This window comes from Ixodes scapularis, unplaced genomic scaffold, assembly GCF_016920785.2.
Source record: "Ixodes scapularis isolate PalLabHiFi unplaced genomic scaffold, ASM1692078v2 PGA_scaffold1__304_contigs__length_218370807, whole genome shotgun sequence".
NCBI lineage: Eukaryota > Metazoa > Arthropoda > Arachnida > Ixodida > Ixodidae > Ixodes > Ixodes scapularis.
Window position 1 is genome coordinate 58,054,262 of NW_024609846.1, and position 16,368 is coordinate 58,070,629.

Below are 16,368 nucleotides of genomic sequence, written 5' to 3' on the forward strand. Positions count from 1 at the left end.
CTTGTCCCCATGTACGCCACGCTACGATCGCACCCTCTCAAGCTACTGGGCAACTTCCTCTCATCCCTTGCTCTTCGACCTTCCGTCTGGCTTGCAGGTGCACGCGTGTGCCCGGCTGGCACGCTAAGCAACCCTCAATCCTTTGATTTCGGCTGGTCAGTTGTTAAAAATGTTGAAACAAAAGTTAAAAAAAAAGAGAAACAAAAAACTTTCATAGCGCTCAACATGAAAGCAGTTCCACATGTCCCGTGAAGTCTGTTATGGGGAGTGATGCCAGAATGTACAGAAGAGGCAGCCAACGGTTTCGTGGTTACGTTTCCGAGTAAGTCTACGCAATGGGAGGCATGAAAACACAGCATCGTGCGCGACGGCAGGGCCCCGTTGGACGAGATGGTTTTGTTTGCGAACCTTTCCACGGACGAGTACTCCCGTCGTCCGTAGCGAGATCGGCGCGGACGGCGGCGAATTTGTCCGTGACGATCTTGTTGCCATCACTGGAGCGGGTCACCAGCGGGTCGAAATCAAAATGCCCAGCTACCAACATCTCTCGGTAATCCCTCTCATCACTATACTGCAACCGGTGTGAGACATGTCGGGACTAGTAGATTTCGGCGGAAGGAGAGATGTCGTAGATCTTACCGTCTCGAAAGCCGCGTGTTCGAAATAAGGAAGATAAACGAGGAAGCTGAAGCGCGAGACACGCTGAGGAAGCCTAGTTTTCGAGTGCGGGCAAGGGGACGCCACCCCGCCAGGGACGGTGGGCGAAGTACGGCAGCAACCCACCAAACATGGCGGCCTTCCAGAATGGGATTTAAAACCAAGGGTAACGTGAATAAATTGATTTATTCACTAAACTAGCGCACCATTTATAAAACGAATATTGTTAAATATATTGACATAATATGGTTCCCAGCAGCATAGTTATGTCATATTTTATTTTCGACATTGCCTACCCTCTTTAAGTTACCAGCGACTACAGCTCGCAGTGCTGGCATTTTTGTTTCTTTATTGTTTTGTAATGCATGAAGCAAACAATATTTTTAAAAATACCTTATCAACTGGGTTATATATCCTAGCATAACCCGTGAAGGTAACCAAGCATATATACGAAACTATGTACCAATGTGTTGCTCTATCCCATTGCAGTCCGCTTGTGTATTTGATTGATGATGGATTTGTTTTATATAGTTTTAAAATAAAGTAAACCACCTGCGTCGTTATATTTCAAACTGTACCGACGTTATAAAGTTGCATTGTTCACAAAAATTGCTGAAACCGTGCCGGTTGTTCTAGATTGGTGGTGACACACATTTGGGTGAGTACGTGCCTGCTTCTCTATGTAAATACTGCCATAGACGGGTAATGGACTTCACGTAAAGAGTGTTCACTTATCGCTTACTAAAAAACACGCCCCAAGCAGCAATCTTGGGAGTCTTTCAGATTTACTTAATGTTGTACTAAATGATATTGGCATTGTTTGGGTCAGTACTTTGCTTCACAGCGCATGATTAACGAATTGCACATGAATATAATTTTTTTTTTCGTGGCTTACTCAACAGGTACATAGCGTTCAGACTAATTAAACTTTTGTTTGCATTGCACAATTCCCTTTCGTGCTAGTAAAAATACACTTTACGTTTATAAACATGCTGCGAATTACCTAAAATTCTTTCTTAAGTCCGTTCATAGAAACATTTGGAGCACGTGACTTGTTTTTTCTTCTGGCTCCCGAAAATGCGCCTGACTCCGATGTTCTCGCGAGTTCTTTTCCGCCTGCAAGTAACGTGAACAGTACGTCGCACTGCTGACGTTAACTGCGGGCGGACCCAAGAGCTTCTGATCCGGCGCAGGGTGGAGGAATCCACGTCGCGGGCGCGCTTCGACCGGATAGAGGTTGAATGCATGGACACGAATGACAATGTAACCTCTCGTTTTAGCACTCAGAATGAATTTTATTAAAATTTCACGTCAAGGCTGCACTATCAGGAAGTCGAGCGTCCATTTTCAATGTAGATTTTTACAAAACTCAAACTTTAAAAAGTTAGTAAAAAAATGTCTGAGTTAATTTTCTAACTAATGACCTAATTTTGCCTTCTTGTTATATCGAGCCCCATGGCCCTCAACCTAGTCCCAAGGCTAAGAAAACCCTAAAGCGCAAGACACATGCGCGCAAAATCTATCCGATCCGACGTCATATCCGGCAATACGACTGCCTGATCCGAAAAATTTGGTCGCTTCAGACGTCGGATCGGCGATCCGGTGTGCGTCCAACGCGCCAGATAGTTTCGCACGGCGGACGGATTGTCGGATGCGTCCAGCCAATGACAGCGCAGCTAGCGCAAACGTCATGATGACGTACTGGGTCTGGCGGGACGAACAAGAAAACGGGACGGGCGACGGGAAGCCGGACGCGTGGATCCCGCTGACCCATTCGAAAAAGATGGCCCCGGCAAAGAATGCGCGCGCTAGCGAGAACAAGCTCCTAACTTCGCTCGTGCGAGCTAAACTGTCAATCTGGAACCAAGGATCTATGAACGCGGACCTCCGCTTGAGTGCTTGGATCTCCTGGGCGGAGCCGAACGGGCCGTCGTGTCGTATGCAAGGTCGGAAGCGTGTGTTTCAAACTGTCGCGTACGGCGATTCGGAGCGGCGTTCGGGCTGTCGGATCGGACGTCGGATCGGACGATTCTGCCGTCCATGTGTCTAGCGCTTAACACAAATTTCTTTTTTTTTTTTCCTCCCCAAAAATATTTTATAGACTAGCAATGCAATTGCTGCCCACTGCCTTCGGTGAACCTCTTTGTTCCTAAAAGCCGTTAGCTAGCGTCTTTTCCGAAATTGCCATTTTAAAAGAAAGAAGACTTACTGCGCCGTGTGGCACTCTCTCTTCTTTTGGGGAGAAGGCATTTTCTACTAAAGAAGCTTGGGATTAAATATGGCAGGGGTATTGTGCCTCGTTCACATTTGTGGATCTACGGGCGAATTCTTGCGCCTTTTGACCCCCGGTGGTAAAGTCCGCACGCAACCGACGTAATATTTGACGGTGAAAGCCATCGGTCCGGAAATGATCGGTCCGGAATCGATACGCACATTTTTTCGCCCGGTAAAAGTTTCTGCGCGCCAGAAGCAAAACAGACGCAGGGAGGCAATGGCGTTTTCTGTTCCCACCCGATTCGCCAGAGTTAACGGAGTCGCCGGAGTTCTCAAGTTGCATAAATGGTGCCGTCCGCAGGTCTCGCTGTGTCTGCAGAGATACTATGCCTTTTACTACTAATGGCCTCTGAACGCAGACGGTGCCCACAAAAAAAAAGATATGTGAAATAAAATGGCCCGAAATTAAGTGTGAAGACTACCTATGTACACGTTGTTTCCGGTTTGTTTGATAAATAGGAAGTTTTCGTAGACTACTCTTCTCATGTCGGGACGCAGTCCCTAACGAAAACCCGGTTGCTGCGCATGCGCGCCTCTAGCCTTGTTTAAGAGATCCGGATCTTGTAGAGGATTACGGAGGTTGTTATGGGACGATGAAAACCATCTACAAAAACTCCCCATTGTTTAGTCACTGCCTTTTCGTATCGCCGAGATAATACGGGGCATCCTCTCGGCACGGCGGGCCATTGCTTATTTTTTATTGGGTGTCAATAAAGAAGTAAATACATAAGTGAGTTCACGAATTTCTTTTTTTGAACGACGCACGGCCCGAGGCTGTTTTCGCACACCTGTTGCTTTCGCTGTGGCGCCAAAGAGATGTTTTCCGCTCACTGGACCCGTGCGTCGGGGTTATCAGAGACTGTGCAACAAGCTGTAGGTCGGACTAATGACTGACGCATGAAAGCGGAAAATACACTCGTATTCGTGAAACATTAAAAAGGCGTGAACTCCATCATAATCGCTTAGACCTGAGCCGCGCTGGCACGGAATTTGGTCGGCGGTAAGAAAGTTTGGTGCAGGTGTGAACACGACATAATAAGTGGAGCTTCGTGATAACCTTTGCTCATCACTATGCTTCCCGTGCGCTACAAGCCTTTCTAGAATTTATCGATTTGTTGTTCTTCGAGAACATTCTGTAGAAACTACATGATATTCTTCTGTTGAGCCCCAGCACTGAATCGCACAAAGAACACTTGTGTCTAATCTTCCCTCGACTGGACGTTGGTGGACTCGTGAAATGAAGACCACGATGGAGGCACCGATATTTTCGGCTTATTTTACGGACAACCATGCTATTTGTGCCACCCGCCACTTGTCAGACTTTGTTCAGGATTTATATTATCATAAATGTGCAATGTTTCCTTTCTATTTATGATAACTAAAACATTGTAGTTGCTTAATTGAACGCTACTAACACTATGCAGTTTTTTAATGCATTTCGTATTGAAAACCCGAAATGTTCTGGCTTTCACACATGGAGACCGTCTAACGGTAACGAATGACAACTTTTATTGGCGTTGGCCATATGTCATTTCAGTTATAATAGAATGAGCAAATTACACTCTAAAAAAAAAGGGTATCACCTTACACCCTTTTGTCCCATATAATACACCCCAAAACTTCATTTCGACATACAGCGCCCTATAGTCGAACAGACGGCACCAAATTTTACCAGGGGCTTGATAACGGTGCCATATAACTTATTAAATTTATGTAGTACCTATCAAAGACCAAAGAAAGAAAACACTGAGCTTTTTCAGTACGGCCAAGAAAACTCCGATAATGTTTTTTGTAGTCAATAATACGTACATCAGCTATCATAATAAGTTGTACCACACGGCTATCAAGCCCCTCGTAAACTTTTGGGCCGCCTGTTCGATTATGGGGCGCTGTACGTCGAATTGAAGTTTTGGGGTGTATTATATGGGACAAGGGGTGTAATAACACACCTTTTTTTCTGAGAGTGTACTGTAAAAACAAAACGGTGCAAAATACATTACCGCCCGTTCATCTATATTGAAAATCGGCTTCACAGTAAAGGAAAACTACATGAAATATTGACATTGCAACCGGTTAAATCCGATATTATTTTTAGCAACAATTATTTAGTGAACAGTTCAAACTAAAAACTGTAAAGTCAAGGATCCTTTTTAAATTCTCTATTGCAATACAATGATATTTTGATGTTTTTACCGAATGTCTCAGAGCTGGGCAGAGAAACAAAGCAAAAAGTATCTCGGAATACAAATATGTATGTTAAGGCCGATACTCAAATTGTGAAATATCTGTCTTTTGTACAACGGGATGTTCCTAAGAGACTTCTAAAAACATGCAGGAAAGTATACAATTCTACATTTGTCTGCCTTAATCTTGCTAAAGACAAGGAATAACTGGCTTTGAATTCGTAGAAGATGCGTACGTGGGTCTTCCCGAAATGAGTCCTGTTTCGGCTCATTTCCTATTCGGACCCTAATAATTTACAGTTTTGGCGGTAACTTGAAACGCAAAGCTGCGTCGCAAAGAGTCGTTTGGAGTGCTTCTGAGTAACCCGTGGAGGGCGGGGGGGGGGGGGGGGGGGGAGGAGGGGAGAGAGAAATAAATTGGAGATGATAGCCGGACCTACGGAATCTACGGGAAATGAGAGACCAGGGAAACACGACTGACTCAACTGATCATTCATTGAACCACTGGTTTTGAATTTTGCGACTTCAGTGTGCTTAGAGCATGATTAAAGCATGCTATGTGGTGGTTTCTTATGATAAATTTTGGGACCTCTCGCACCAAAAACGTTTTTGACAACACATGTATTGAGATACCTAAGCCTGTCAAAGTACCACGATAAAATTGATATATCGTAAAAGCTTTTAACTGCCCTTTGATACAAACACATTTCTCCAATGTATCTTGATACAGATGTACAGAAACTTGAAAGTATATTCAAAATACCCCCGCGATACATTTGTATCGCGATACAGCCCAGCCCTAGTTTTTTTTTTTTTTTTTTTTTTTATGTAGAATTCTGAGTATAAAATTATATTTTCGCGTTTAAGTTACTGTTGGGAATTAATTTCCTCAAGGTTAGGGTCCAAAAGTGCAGTTATACTTAGACAAGTGTGTATATACTCATACCTGCGTTTCCTTCGTTTTTGTTCACTGCAGGATTCATGACGAGGTTTGGCTTCCTATAAATTTATCGTTGTAAAGGGTGCCACAAGTGCTTTCCTCAACTAGTGCTGAACAGAATCTGAAGGGTATACACGGTTTCTTTTTTCCGTTTCAGATGGTGATAGCATTTACTGACGTTTCGTGGGCTATATTGTTTTTGTGTGTGAATGTTTTTATATTTTTCTCTATCAACAGTAAAATGGACATATCCGAAAGCGTTGGCATGGGCCGTTGGCAGCTTCCTCCATTGCTGTTGACATTACTCCGAGGTGTTCCTTCAGCCATGCTTATGATGATCATAAACTTTGCTGCTCCGAGAACCCGAATATGGTGTAACAATGACCTGGAAGATCACGAGAATTTTACAAGGCGGAACAACCTCAGTGAAAATGAATCTGCGACGCTTGGAGAATGCTGGACGAAAACAAATGATTCCATTGTCGAGTGCAAGAGTTGGAGTTTTGACCACTCTGTCTTCTCTTGGACCATCACGGAAGAGGTTATCAATGCGTTTTAAGTCATTGTTCTCGGTTTATTTCCTATGTCCCAGCATTTAATGAAGAGAAAAAATGAAATATACCACTGCTTATATACCACTGATAATAAATCAGAGAGCAGATATCGGGATAATCAAATTGCTTACAGAAGAATGACGAAATGCTTACATATAATATTTCATAATATCCCGCATTTCCAAAATTTTCCAGTAGTACCAATGATTTCAACAAACCCTTTGATGTGCTGGTTCCGGACATAAAAAAGAAAGATTTTACTCACATTTCCAGGATACCCAAATACCCTAAATCAACAATGTTGGTATATAGTTCCTTCTCCGCATAGACAACATAGCGCTTAAAATTTGCGGGGTAGAATTGGTGAAACTTACCACCGCCTAGGTAAAATAAGAAAGAACTTTCTATGTATGCGCTTTGCTTTTGCTAATATAAGCCTTGCTGTGTTTTAGAGGCGGTCTGAGAAAAAGTGGCTATAAGCCGCACTTTTCAAGGTTCCGCTTCACGCACCGATAACTATAATGGGTACCACTACTCGAGCTTCTTGAGATTGTGAGTTAATTATTACCGATCGGGCAGCTAAGGGATATACAGTAGCCCACACATGTCGTGCGAGGAGACTCATGATTATGAGCTTAGTCGCCAGATTTATTAATTGTAACTGGCAATTCAAAATAAACTTTTGTGTAAAGATTTGTGCAGACTTTTAGATAAGCTTAGTTTCATTCATAGCTCTTCTGGTATTGCTCGTTGAAGAGCTATGTTACTCAGGGTTAAAATTCAATCGATGACAAAATAGACCTTTTGCAGGTTGTGAGCCAACCCTCCAAAGCATACACTAAGTGTGATTTAAGTTTGAAATATGCAGCTGTCAGTAAACGTGGGGAGTTTCTGTAAATAATATTAAAAAATGTTTTATGTAAATCAGCCTATAATATTTTGCCATCAGCTTGACTAAGGGCCGGTTGCACCAACGTCGCTTAACGCAAAGCGGAGCTTAGCCGGGAACTTAAGCTCAGTTTCGGTTTCGTTCGGTTGCACCAAACTCGCTTATCGCTAAACCTAGCACTAAACTACGCTTAACTTAAGCGCTCAACATTGGGCGCTTTGCTTCTGGTTGTTTCTTAATCCTGGATTAAAAACATGGCGGCTGGTTTGTCACGGTCGACGCGGTGGACGAAATTGGTTGTGCAAAGTGTTTTAGGCTACATCAGCGTGAAAGTTTCGACAAAATGACTTTCGATTGTGACAAGGATGCAAAATATTGTCGCGTGAAGTGTTTATCGACCCCTGTTTTCAAGTTGGCTCTCCACTTTCAGGGCGTGTTAGCCCTAACCGAGAAAAGTACGGAGCTGTGGGGCTCACGTCTGTATTCCCGTTGGTTCTTCTGTCAACGAGCTTATTCGTATGTACTTACTAATTTTCGCATAGCTGTAACGTATAGTTATTTACCACCTTGTTTATCTACACTTGCAGCGCGTATTTTTCAATCTGATCAGCGCGTTGAATAGTGGCAGTACATGATCTCGGCGATCAGCTGATTGTCGACACCTCTGCCGTTTGCATCAGATTGCGGCGCTTTTAAGTAATAAAACAGCGAAAATTCAATTTCTTTCGTTTTCTGAGTTTCGAGACAATCTTCAGTGAATGTTGCTTGTCTCGCGAGTAGAATCTTGGCTTCAGAAAACTGTATCGTTCCATAACTGTAACTTTTTTGGTGATCGCATTTTTTTTTTTTCATATACTTTGCTTTATATCTTTCATTCGTATCCCGAGAACGAGATATTGTTGTTTCCGAGTTGTGCTCTGTGATGGTGTTTTCCCTTTACTTTTGTCGTTTGTTGTCATTGTGACGATGGTTGAGACTATATACCGGAACACGTTTTCAATAAAATTCAGTTGAAAGTTGCGCCTTGTTGTGTCCTCCGTAACTTTTTGGTGATCGCGATTTTTTAGGAATATTTTGCTTTATATCTTTCATTCGTGGCGACGACAAATCGTAACGACTACTATGTTAGATTCTTTCATTGCTGTATCGGGGCAGGCTGGGGCAGGTGATGCGAAGAGACGACCGTTCTTATCGGCACAATGTGATGTACTAGTGGGAGTTTTTTTTTTTTTTTTTTCTTTTCTTTTTTTCTGAACTCGACAGTGTGAAACTGAAGTCCGTTTGAGGCTGCAGCGGATGTTCAACGACGGTACAGTGCAGTTCTGTCGCCTTGCGGATAGCAACGAGTACCGTCTATGCAAGGTCTCGTGACCTGACCTCTCGACGACTTCTATTCGACGATTTCCGGGCATTTTCGCAGCTGCCGTGGCGAGTTCGTCACTGTTTTGAACTTCGTCGGTCTCAGGCTTGACTTGGTTTTAGTAGTCATCTTACCTGCCTACTTATATCCATGATGTTTTGTCTTCAGCGATGTAGCGAGTAGAGTGTCCTTCCCGCGTTCGGTGAGATTTGGGGCCCCCGATGGCTCCTTCACCTCAAAATGTGAGCACGAAAACTACTACCACTGTCAAAATATCCTGTTATCAACCGATATTAAACACAATCACAGATGTAAAGAGCATTCGTGTTTATTTGAAGCTTTGACTTCTGTTATTGAAAGTTAAACGAAAAAATGATTGAATTTGGAGTCCTTTAATTTGTTACTCACCGAAGAAATACAGCGAAAAGCAGACGCCGACAACGACTACTACGGCAGTTTTTTTTTTTTTTTTTTTTTTTACATCACGTGATTCCTCTCCGCCAATCGTATTCGTCGCTCTGAGCGTTCCCTAGTTTGCTCTGTTTGTCCCTAGATTCCCTACGCAAATCCAGCGCTTAGCTAGGGGCGCGTCTGTAAAGCCGGCTTAACGTTGGTGCAACCGGAATTTAAACCCGTGCTTACCTAAGCTCGGTTTAGGGCGCTAAGCCGGCCTAGGAAAGCGCCGCTTTGGGTTAAGATAAGCGACGTTGGTGCAACCGGCCCTAAGAGAAGTTAAGTTTTAAAATCCCACTGATACGATTCTTATAAACCAATGAATGCAACACTTTTGTGAATTATAACCATGCTACTTTCTATGTATTCAATACGATGCAGTTTCACCTTGTGTGCCAGCGGGCTTGGCTTCGGGCAATGTCGCAGTCGTTCTACATGGTGGGAATGCTCATGGGAAACCTTATATTTTCGCATTTGTCTGACAGGTAAAAGCCATTTCCGAAACTATATTTCAATTTTAATGAGTAAGTAATTTGGTTGATACAAGGACACTAATCTGATATGCTGGTGCCACCAGTTTAGAACTTAATTAGAAAATGCTTAAATAACGTCTAGCCGAATCTGCTGGGAATCAACAACTCCCGTGTTATTTAAAAACAATACTCCCCATAGATTCCACGAGAGACTAACGTATACGCTGTAGACGCAACAAATTTGATGGTGCCAAAACAAAAACTTACTGCTAATCGTGTCGTTTTTGGTGGGATCCATAGAAGTTTAGTTGTAAACAAAATCGTGCCGGGAACCAAAAGTTGTAACCCCCATGATTCTACTCAATTGAGCAATACTTCCGCAAAGTTCACAGCTTCATGAGTTGACACAAGTTACATACAAATATCAACCCCCTGACACCGGCCCTAACACTGCCCACCTAAAGTCAGTGGGCACTGATCATTGCCGAGTGCTCTGAAATGCCAGATTTGAAAAAGGCAGTGTCAGTTACATTATCTGTTGTAACACAACTGGTACAACGTAATGTCGAGCTATGCCAGACTTTCCCTCAACTCATCAATGCATTTTGATACGTCTGTATCAAAATGCATTTGCGAATCTATGGTATCTACTCTTGAGCTCGGTTGGCCCGCGAAGATGAATCATGTGGGTGATAATGCCTTGACATTTTTGTTTCGTTCAATTTACCATTTTTACACTTGTTTTGTTTCTGCAGGTACGGACGTAGAATATCTGTGATATTATCAAGCTTCTTCGTGCTCGTTTTCGGCTTCCTTGGTGCCTTCAGCCCGTCCTTGACAGTATATAACGTCACGCGCGTTTTTGCATCTATTGGCACCGGTGGTCTACAAAGCACGTCCATAACTCTGTGTACGTGATTCGTTCAATATCTGGCAACCTGTCGGCGGTTTTAGGCTATTGGTAAAAAGAAACGAAGAGCGTTCAAGTTTACGATAAGGAAAGAGGAACATTTAAGACAAACAGACAAGACAGGCTGTCTTCCTGTCTTGTCTGTTTGTCTTAAACGTTCCTCTTTCCTTATCGTAAATTAATAACCAACACGCTCAACCATCTACAGCGTTCAAGGTTATGATTTTTTTTTGCGATAAATGTAAATACACACATGAGAACGAAGGTTTTTTTTTATCTTAGACGTTAGAACCCTCAAGCAGGGTTAATGTATTGTGATGCTACTTTAAGTTCACGGTTTAAATAGAACTTGTTGGTGCATGGCTCAAGTTAGAAGACATAGCTGACACCTGACAAAGCTGCCTCCAAGCGAGGTGTCAACTAGCAGTTTCGGAATTCTAAAAAAATTATCTGAAATGTAAGAAAAATAACTGCTGCTGCGTAAATCCACAGACACTCACGATACATATTTTTTTATCCCAACGTCGCCATGCACAATATAATAAATTAAAATATACTAAAAATGTAAAAACTGGTCTTTTTTGTGTTACAGGCCCTTTAAATATTTTATATGAAATAGACCAGTTAAGTTTCTTGCTTCGAACCATATAGAGGAAGTATCTGTTCAAAGAATACAACTTAGCGCGGTATTGTGGACGTCTGTAGGCTTATCTTCTCCCTTCGAACCAAAATTGCCCTTCTGGTACTTAATAGCCATGCAGCTCCAAGGATGTTATTTGAGTATTTAAGATATTTAATAAAATGTTCATACTTATTTATCTACAAAACACTGTTTTGCTAGCGTTGTTTCAGCAAACTAAATAAGCACACATTTGAGGTCAAGAATATTATTGCGCATGGCTATTTAGCGAGCACTTAAAACTCACCGCTTTTTGTCAGTCAAACTTATTTCCGGCCGAGTGTTGCTCAGTTCGGAGGAAGGCTTTCAATAACAATACCGTGTTTCCTTTTTTTTTTTTTTTTTTTGTGTGTGTGTAAGATTTGTACACGCATATCTACAATTGAAGCGTTGCGACTTAAGTTATGACATTTTTAAGTATTTAATACGTGTTAGACGGTGCTTGTCAATATTAAAAAGAAAATAATGAAAATAATTATTCGTATTAAAATTGCCATCCTAAGAATTTTATGGATTTTGGAACAGATCTTATGACCATGCGCTTTGGTACTCATAAAGTTCCTGGCGTTTTTTTTCAGTTATGGAGACCGTGCCTTCCCGCCACCGAATTCTGTTCTCTCTGACGTATGGTTGTGGATGGATAATTGGACAAGAGTGTATGGTGGGGGTGGCGTACTGGTTCCGAAACTGGAGACACATGCAGATTGCCTCGTCCATGTTTGCGTTGCCCTTGATTCTGCTTTTATTGTAAGAATTACGGAACTATAATTGTGTGTCATTAAGAGTTAATAATAATACCCCTTTAAACAAAACAAAAACAAACAAAAACGAGAGAAGGCGTTTAGGCATTGAACTTTCTGTACTAACGATAAACAATGCTAGTTTATTCCAAGTTCGTGCCCGAGAAGTTTGTCAGCATAGCGGGGCATTTTTACTAACGGGGTTCAGATTACAAAACTTGATTATATTTCTCAACAGTGCATATAATTTAAATTTACAATAATCTACAAACTTCGAAGAGACTGCTTACATACCTTGAGGAAATATCCAGTTTGTTGTTCCTAGTCATTATCATACATTTAAACTAATGCATAACGTATGCAATGCTCTATGAAAAGTAAAGCATATTGTGAAACACGCGCCCGGTTCGTTTAGCTTCATTAACATCTCGATTTTTTCGCTCCTGTTTTTTTTTTGTTTTTTTTTTATCTTGTATTTCTGAATATCTGCTTGCTCATGCCTTCTGCTGTACTAGTCGCGTAAGATAGACATGAACAGTGGGGATAAGCATTATCACCCATACGATGTGCTCTCAACGAATATTTTTTTAATGGGTTTAGAATAAAATATGAAAACAATTAGTTGACTTTGAAACTATTTATATGTGCAGAACATGCCATACACACTTCTAGAACGGTCTTCCAGGGCTAAATTTGGCAGTTAAGAGTGCGGCGCTTTGCTAGAATATTGAAACAAATGCTAATTAGTTCTCAAATACCACATCAAGAGGGTATCAGTGCCACCGCGAGTTGAAATTACTGAGTTTATTATTCGCATGCCCATACTATTTCGAATTGCTTTTTCAAGATTTAGAACGGGTTACGGGCTGATAATGGTTAGAATAATTTTGCTTAACTATATAAAGTTAGTGTTAGTATATGAAGTTAACTGTATAAAGTTAGGTCGAACCTCCCGTGGTTACGGTTGCAGTTTCTTATTCTTAAAGTTAATAATTCATTGGAAGAAAGATTGGTGATCTATAAATTTACAAAGTTACTGCCCCTTTCCATATCAGTAGGGCGTCGGATTTTCGTTATTGTACGCAGTATTCAAGACAAAAGGAACTAACTTCGACAAATGTTAAACGCTTTGAACACTAAAAAGAATTTTTTTATTATTTTAAATACAGCCAACCCCTGTAGGACATTGCAGCAGGAGATACAATAACAATTACAAAGAAGATATACCGATATAATACCAATTACAAAGAAGGTATACCGATATAATACCAATTACAAAGAAGTTAGGCCTTGAATAAATTTAATGACTCTGCTACTCTAAACAAAAAAAAAAGAAAAGGAAGCACAGCTACTTGTCAGAAAACCAAAAACACAATTTTTGTTCAAACTCTTAGACAGAAGAGACATCAATGAAAACACTCGGGGTTAATTTATTACAGTCGTCGATGGTCTTCAGAAGAAAATAATGTCTATAAATATCAATATTGAATAGATACTGGTCAACTGATAATTCGTTGCCTGAACATCTAGACCGCCTTATATAAATTTGCGTGTCAACATTGAGGTGATTAAAATACGGCAGATAAAAACCTTTCATTCGCTCAATTTTACGCCTTGACGCTAACGAGGACAACTGGACTGTTCTCATCAATGCTGAAAGGGACTCGTGCGTAGTGTATCGAGGAAAAATAAACCTGGCAGCAAGCCTTTGTATTCGCTCTACTTTAGTAATTTGTGATTGTGTAGGCGGGTCCCCTATCATTTATGCGTATTCCAGCTTTAGCCGCAATAAAGCTTCATAAACATGAGTTATGACACTAAAATTCGTTCCTCATGGAGTTATTCTCATGAAGCCGAGTTGCCTATGTGCAGAATTACATACATTTTTAATATGCGCGTTCCAGCTGGGTTCATCTGATATTGTGACACTAAGATACTAAAAATGTAAGAACGTTACAAGGCTATTTTATTTATTTCTACGAAAACATCAAAGGACATTTCTTTTTTGGTGCAATTAAGACAGCCTTGTAAAATTGATTCACATATCCCACCATTCACGCCAGTTGGAGATACTCGATAAGGACTGATTGAACAGGGCCTAAAACAAAACAAACAAAAAAAACAAAAAAAAAAGAATTACCTTCATCTATCGCCCTCAAACGACATACGTCTCATTGGCCCAACAGACGACAGATGGCGTTGCGGTCTGACAAAACTTTGTTCTCAAAAGCTTCGAATTCGGCCCCTTATTCAAGCCGAACTTGCTTTTGCGGTGTCTTTTTTGTACTTAATTTTTTTTTTAATTACATTGCATGAATTTAAATGAAAGAAAACAAAAACAGCGCGACAGCCGACATCTGACGGCTGTCGCGCTAATACGCATGTGGGTCGTTTATGACGTCAAATGTTAAAACAAAAAATGACGTTAAATTTTTGGTTTTGGATTGTTCTTCAATTTGATTAAAAAATACACCACCTGGGCGTCTGTGCAACATAGCGCGATACGAAAATCTACCGCTATATGCGGTTGTTTTCTTTATAAAGCCATGGCATCATCAGGTCTATTCGGTATAACATCAAACGTATTTAACTGATACCGAAACGAGCCAGGGGGGGAGGGGGGGGGGGGGGGGGTTTAATAATACATTTCACAATTATTGCTTGTAAGATCAACCCTTTTTTACCACTTAAAAATAACGTGAAGAACTAGAAATGGCTTATACATTAATAGTATCATAACGTAGGATTTAAAAAAAAAGGCTTCTTTAGAAACAATTTAGATTCAGACGCCAGAACGGATGAACTTGAATTCAAGTTTCCTTTGTAATTCCAGCTTCATTCCTGAGTCGCCTAGGTGGCTCCTCACAAGCGGCAAAGAAGACGAGGCAAGAAAAGCAATTCAGAGAGCTGCTCGAATGAATAATGCGAAGCCTCCAAATTTCCAAGCTATTTTGGAATCCGAAAGCAAAACCAGGGTAAACATTTATCTTTGTTGATCTTCGGTCCACACACTAAAAGACAAAAAAAAAAAAAAAAAAAACCTAAGCTGGCTTAATTGCCAGCGGACACTCTCAACCCACCCTAAGTGCAAAGAAGTACCTGGTAATTGTGAGAAAAGGGAACCCTGTTTTTTGTCACCGCAAACACAAACTACGCGTTGCCGAGTTTCCGTCCAAATGTAGCCCTAGTGGAGGTCCGGGCCATATGTCCGAGTGTTCGAAATTCCCGTAATCTTATTGAAAAGTGATAAGCGATTTTCGGAAATTTTCTGCGAGGGAATGGCGATCAGCGGATTCTGTGAATACAGTAATGAAGAGGAATGCCGAACGCTACGGGGAATTCGTGCACCATTTTCTCGTGCGAAATTTCCCTGAAATCAATTATAACTTCTAAATCCATGGGACCTCTCATTTTTGGGCTAACACTTTCGGATAGGTTTCATCAGAAAGTTTTTTTTATTTTTCTTTGCAAATTCGTTTTGATTAAAAAATTTATAGTGGTTTCCACTCTGTTGATTTATTTTCAATTGGATTTAGTCTCCGATACTAACGCAGGAGCAGAAACTTTCTTTTTTCGTTCCTTTACCTGCCTCAACTCAGTAATATCACTTTTGAATTAGGTAACAGATGCGTTTCGAAACGTGCCATCTGGTTCTGACAGCGCGCTATACGTATGCGCGAAAACTGGGATTTCGATAATGTGTAGTTTATTTTTTCGGTGAGAGAAACACGGTCCATAATTTACCCAGCAACTAGGTACTGGAGCGTGATGCTGGGAAGCAGTACGACGGCAGATGGTATTCGTTGGCATGGTGAAAGCGTTGCGCTCACAGTGAAAGCTGATAGCGCGTCGGCGATGCGGACGCGAGGTAGGCGGTGCTGTGTGGGCCAACTCTTGGAAGCATACGACCAGACAGTAGCGCTACGGTGCGGTTCCTAGACGAAGCATGTCATATATACCACGGCCGGACTGGCATAGACATCCAGTGTAGCGGCAGTGCCGTATATAGGGAGAGTTTAACCATTCAGTGTTTAGATAGGCTGCGAATGAGGAGGCGTCTTCACAAATTCGAATATGGCCAACCCCAAACCGGAAATAATACCCCGGTGGTGGTCGCGAGAAACGAAATTGATAAGTGCGTCGGAGTAGCTCTCGGAGATTGAAAATATGGTGCACTAGATGTTTCAATCACGGTCATTCAAATTCATGGTGGAAGAGCGTGACTATTGGAACGATCGACATAATCCGTATGCCAA

At 41.5% G+C, this 16,368-nt stretch overlaps 1 protein-coding gene and 1 pseudogene across 1 annotated transcript; one reads left to right on the forward strand and one right to left on the reverse strand.

Annotated features, from left to right (window-relative positions):
• The first annotated feature begins 6,295 nt into the window (after window positions 1–6,295).
• Window positions 6,296–10,701, forward strand: LOC120837535 (solute carrier family 22 member 6). The gene is made up of 3 exons (XM_040206964.1): window positions 6,296–6,595; window positions 9,692–9,795; window positions 10,539–10,701. Exons 1-3 carry the CDS (start codon window positions 6,296–6,298, stop codon window positions 10,699–10,701), a joined length of 567 nt encoding a protein of 188 aa, XP_040062898.1.
• Window positions 10,702–13,502: 2,801 nt separating this feature from the next.
• LOC115323291 lies at window positions 13,503–14,258 on the reverse strand (annotated as a pseudogene).
• Window positions 14,259–16,368: the final 2,110 nt, after the last annotated feature.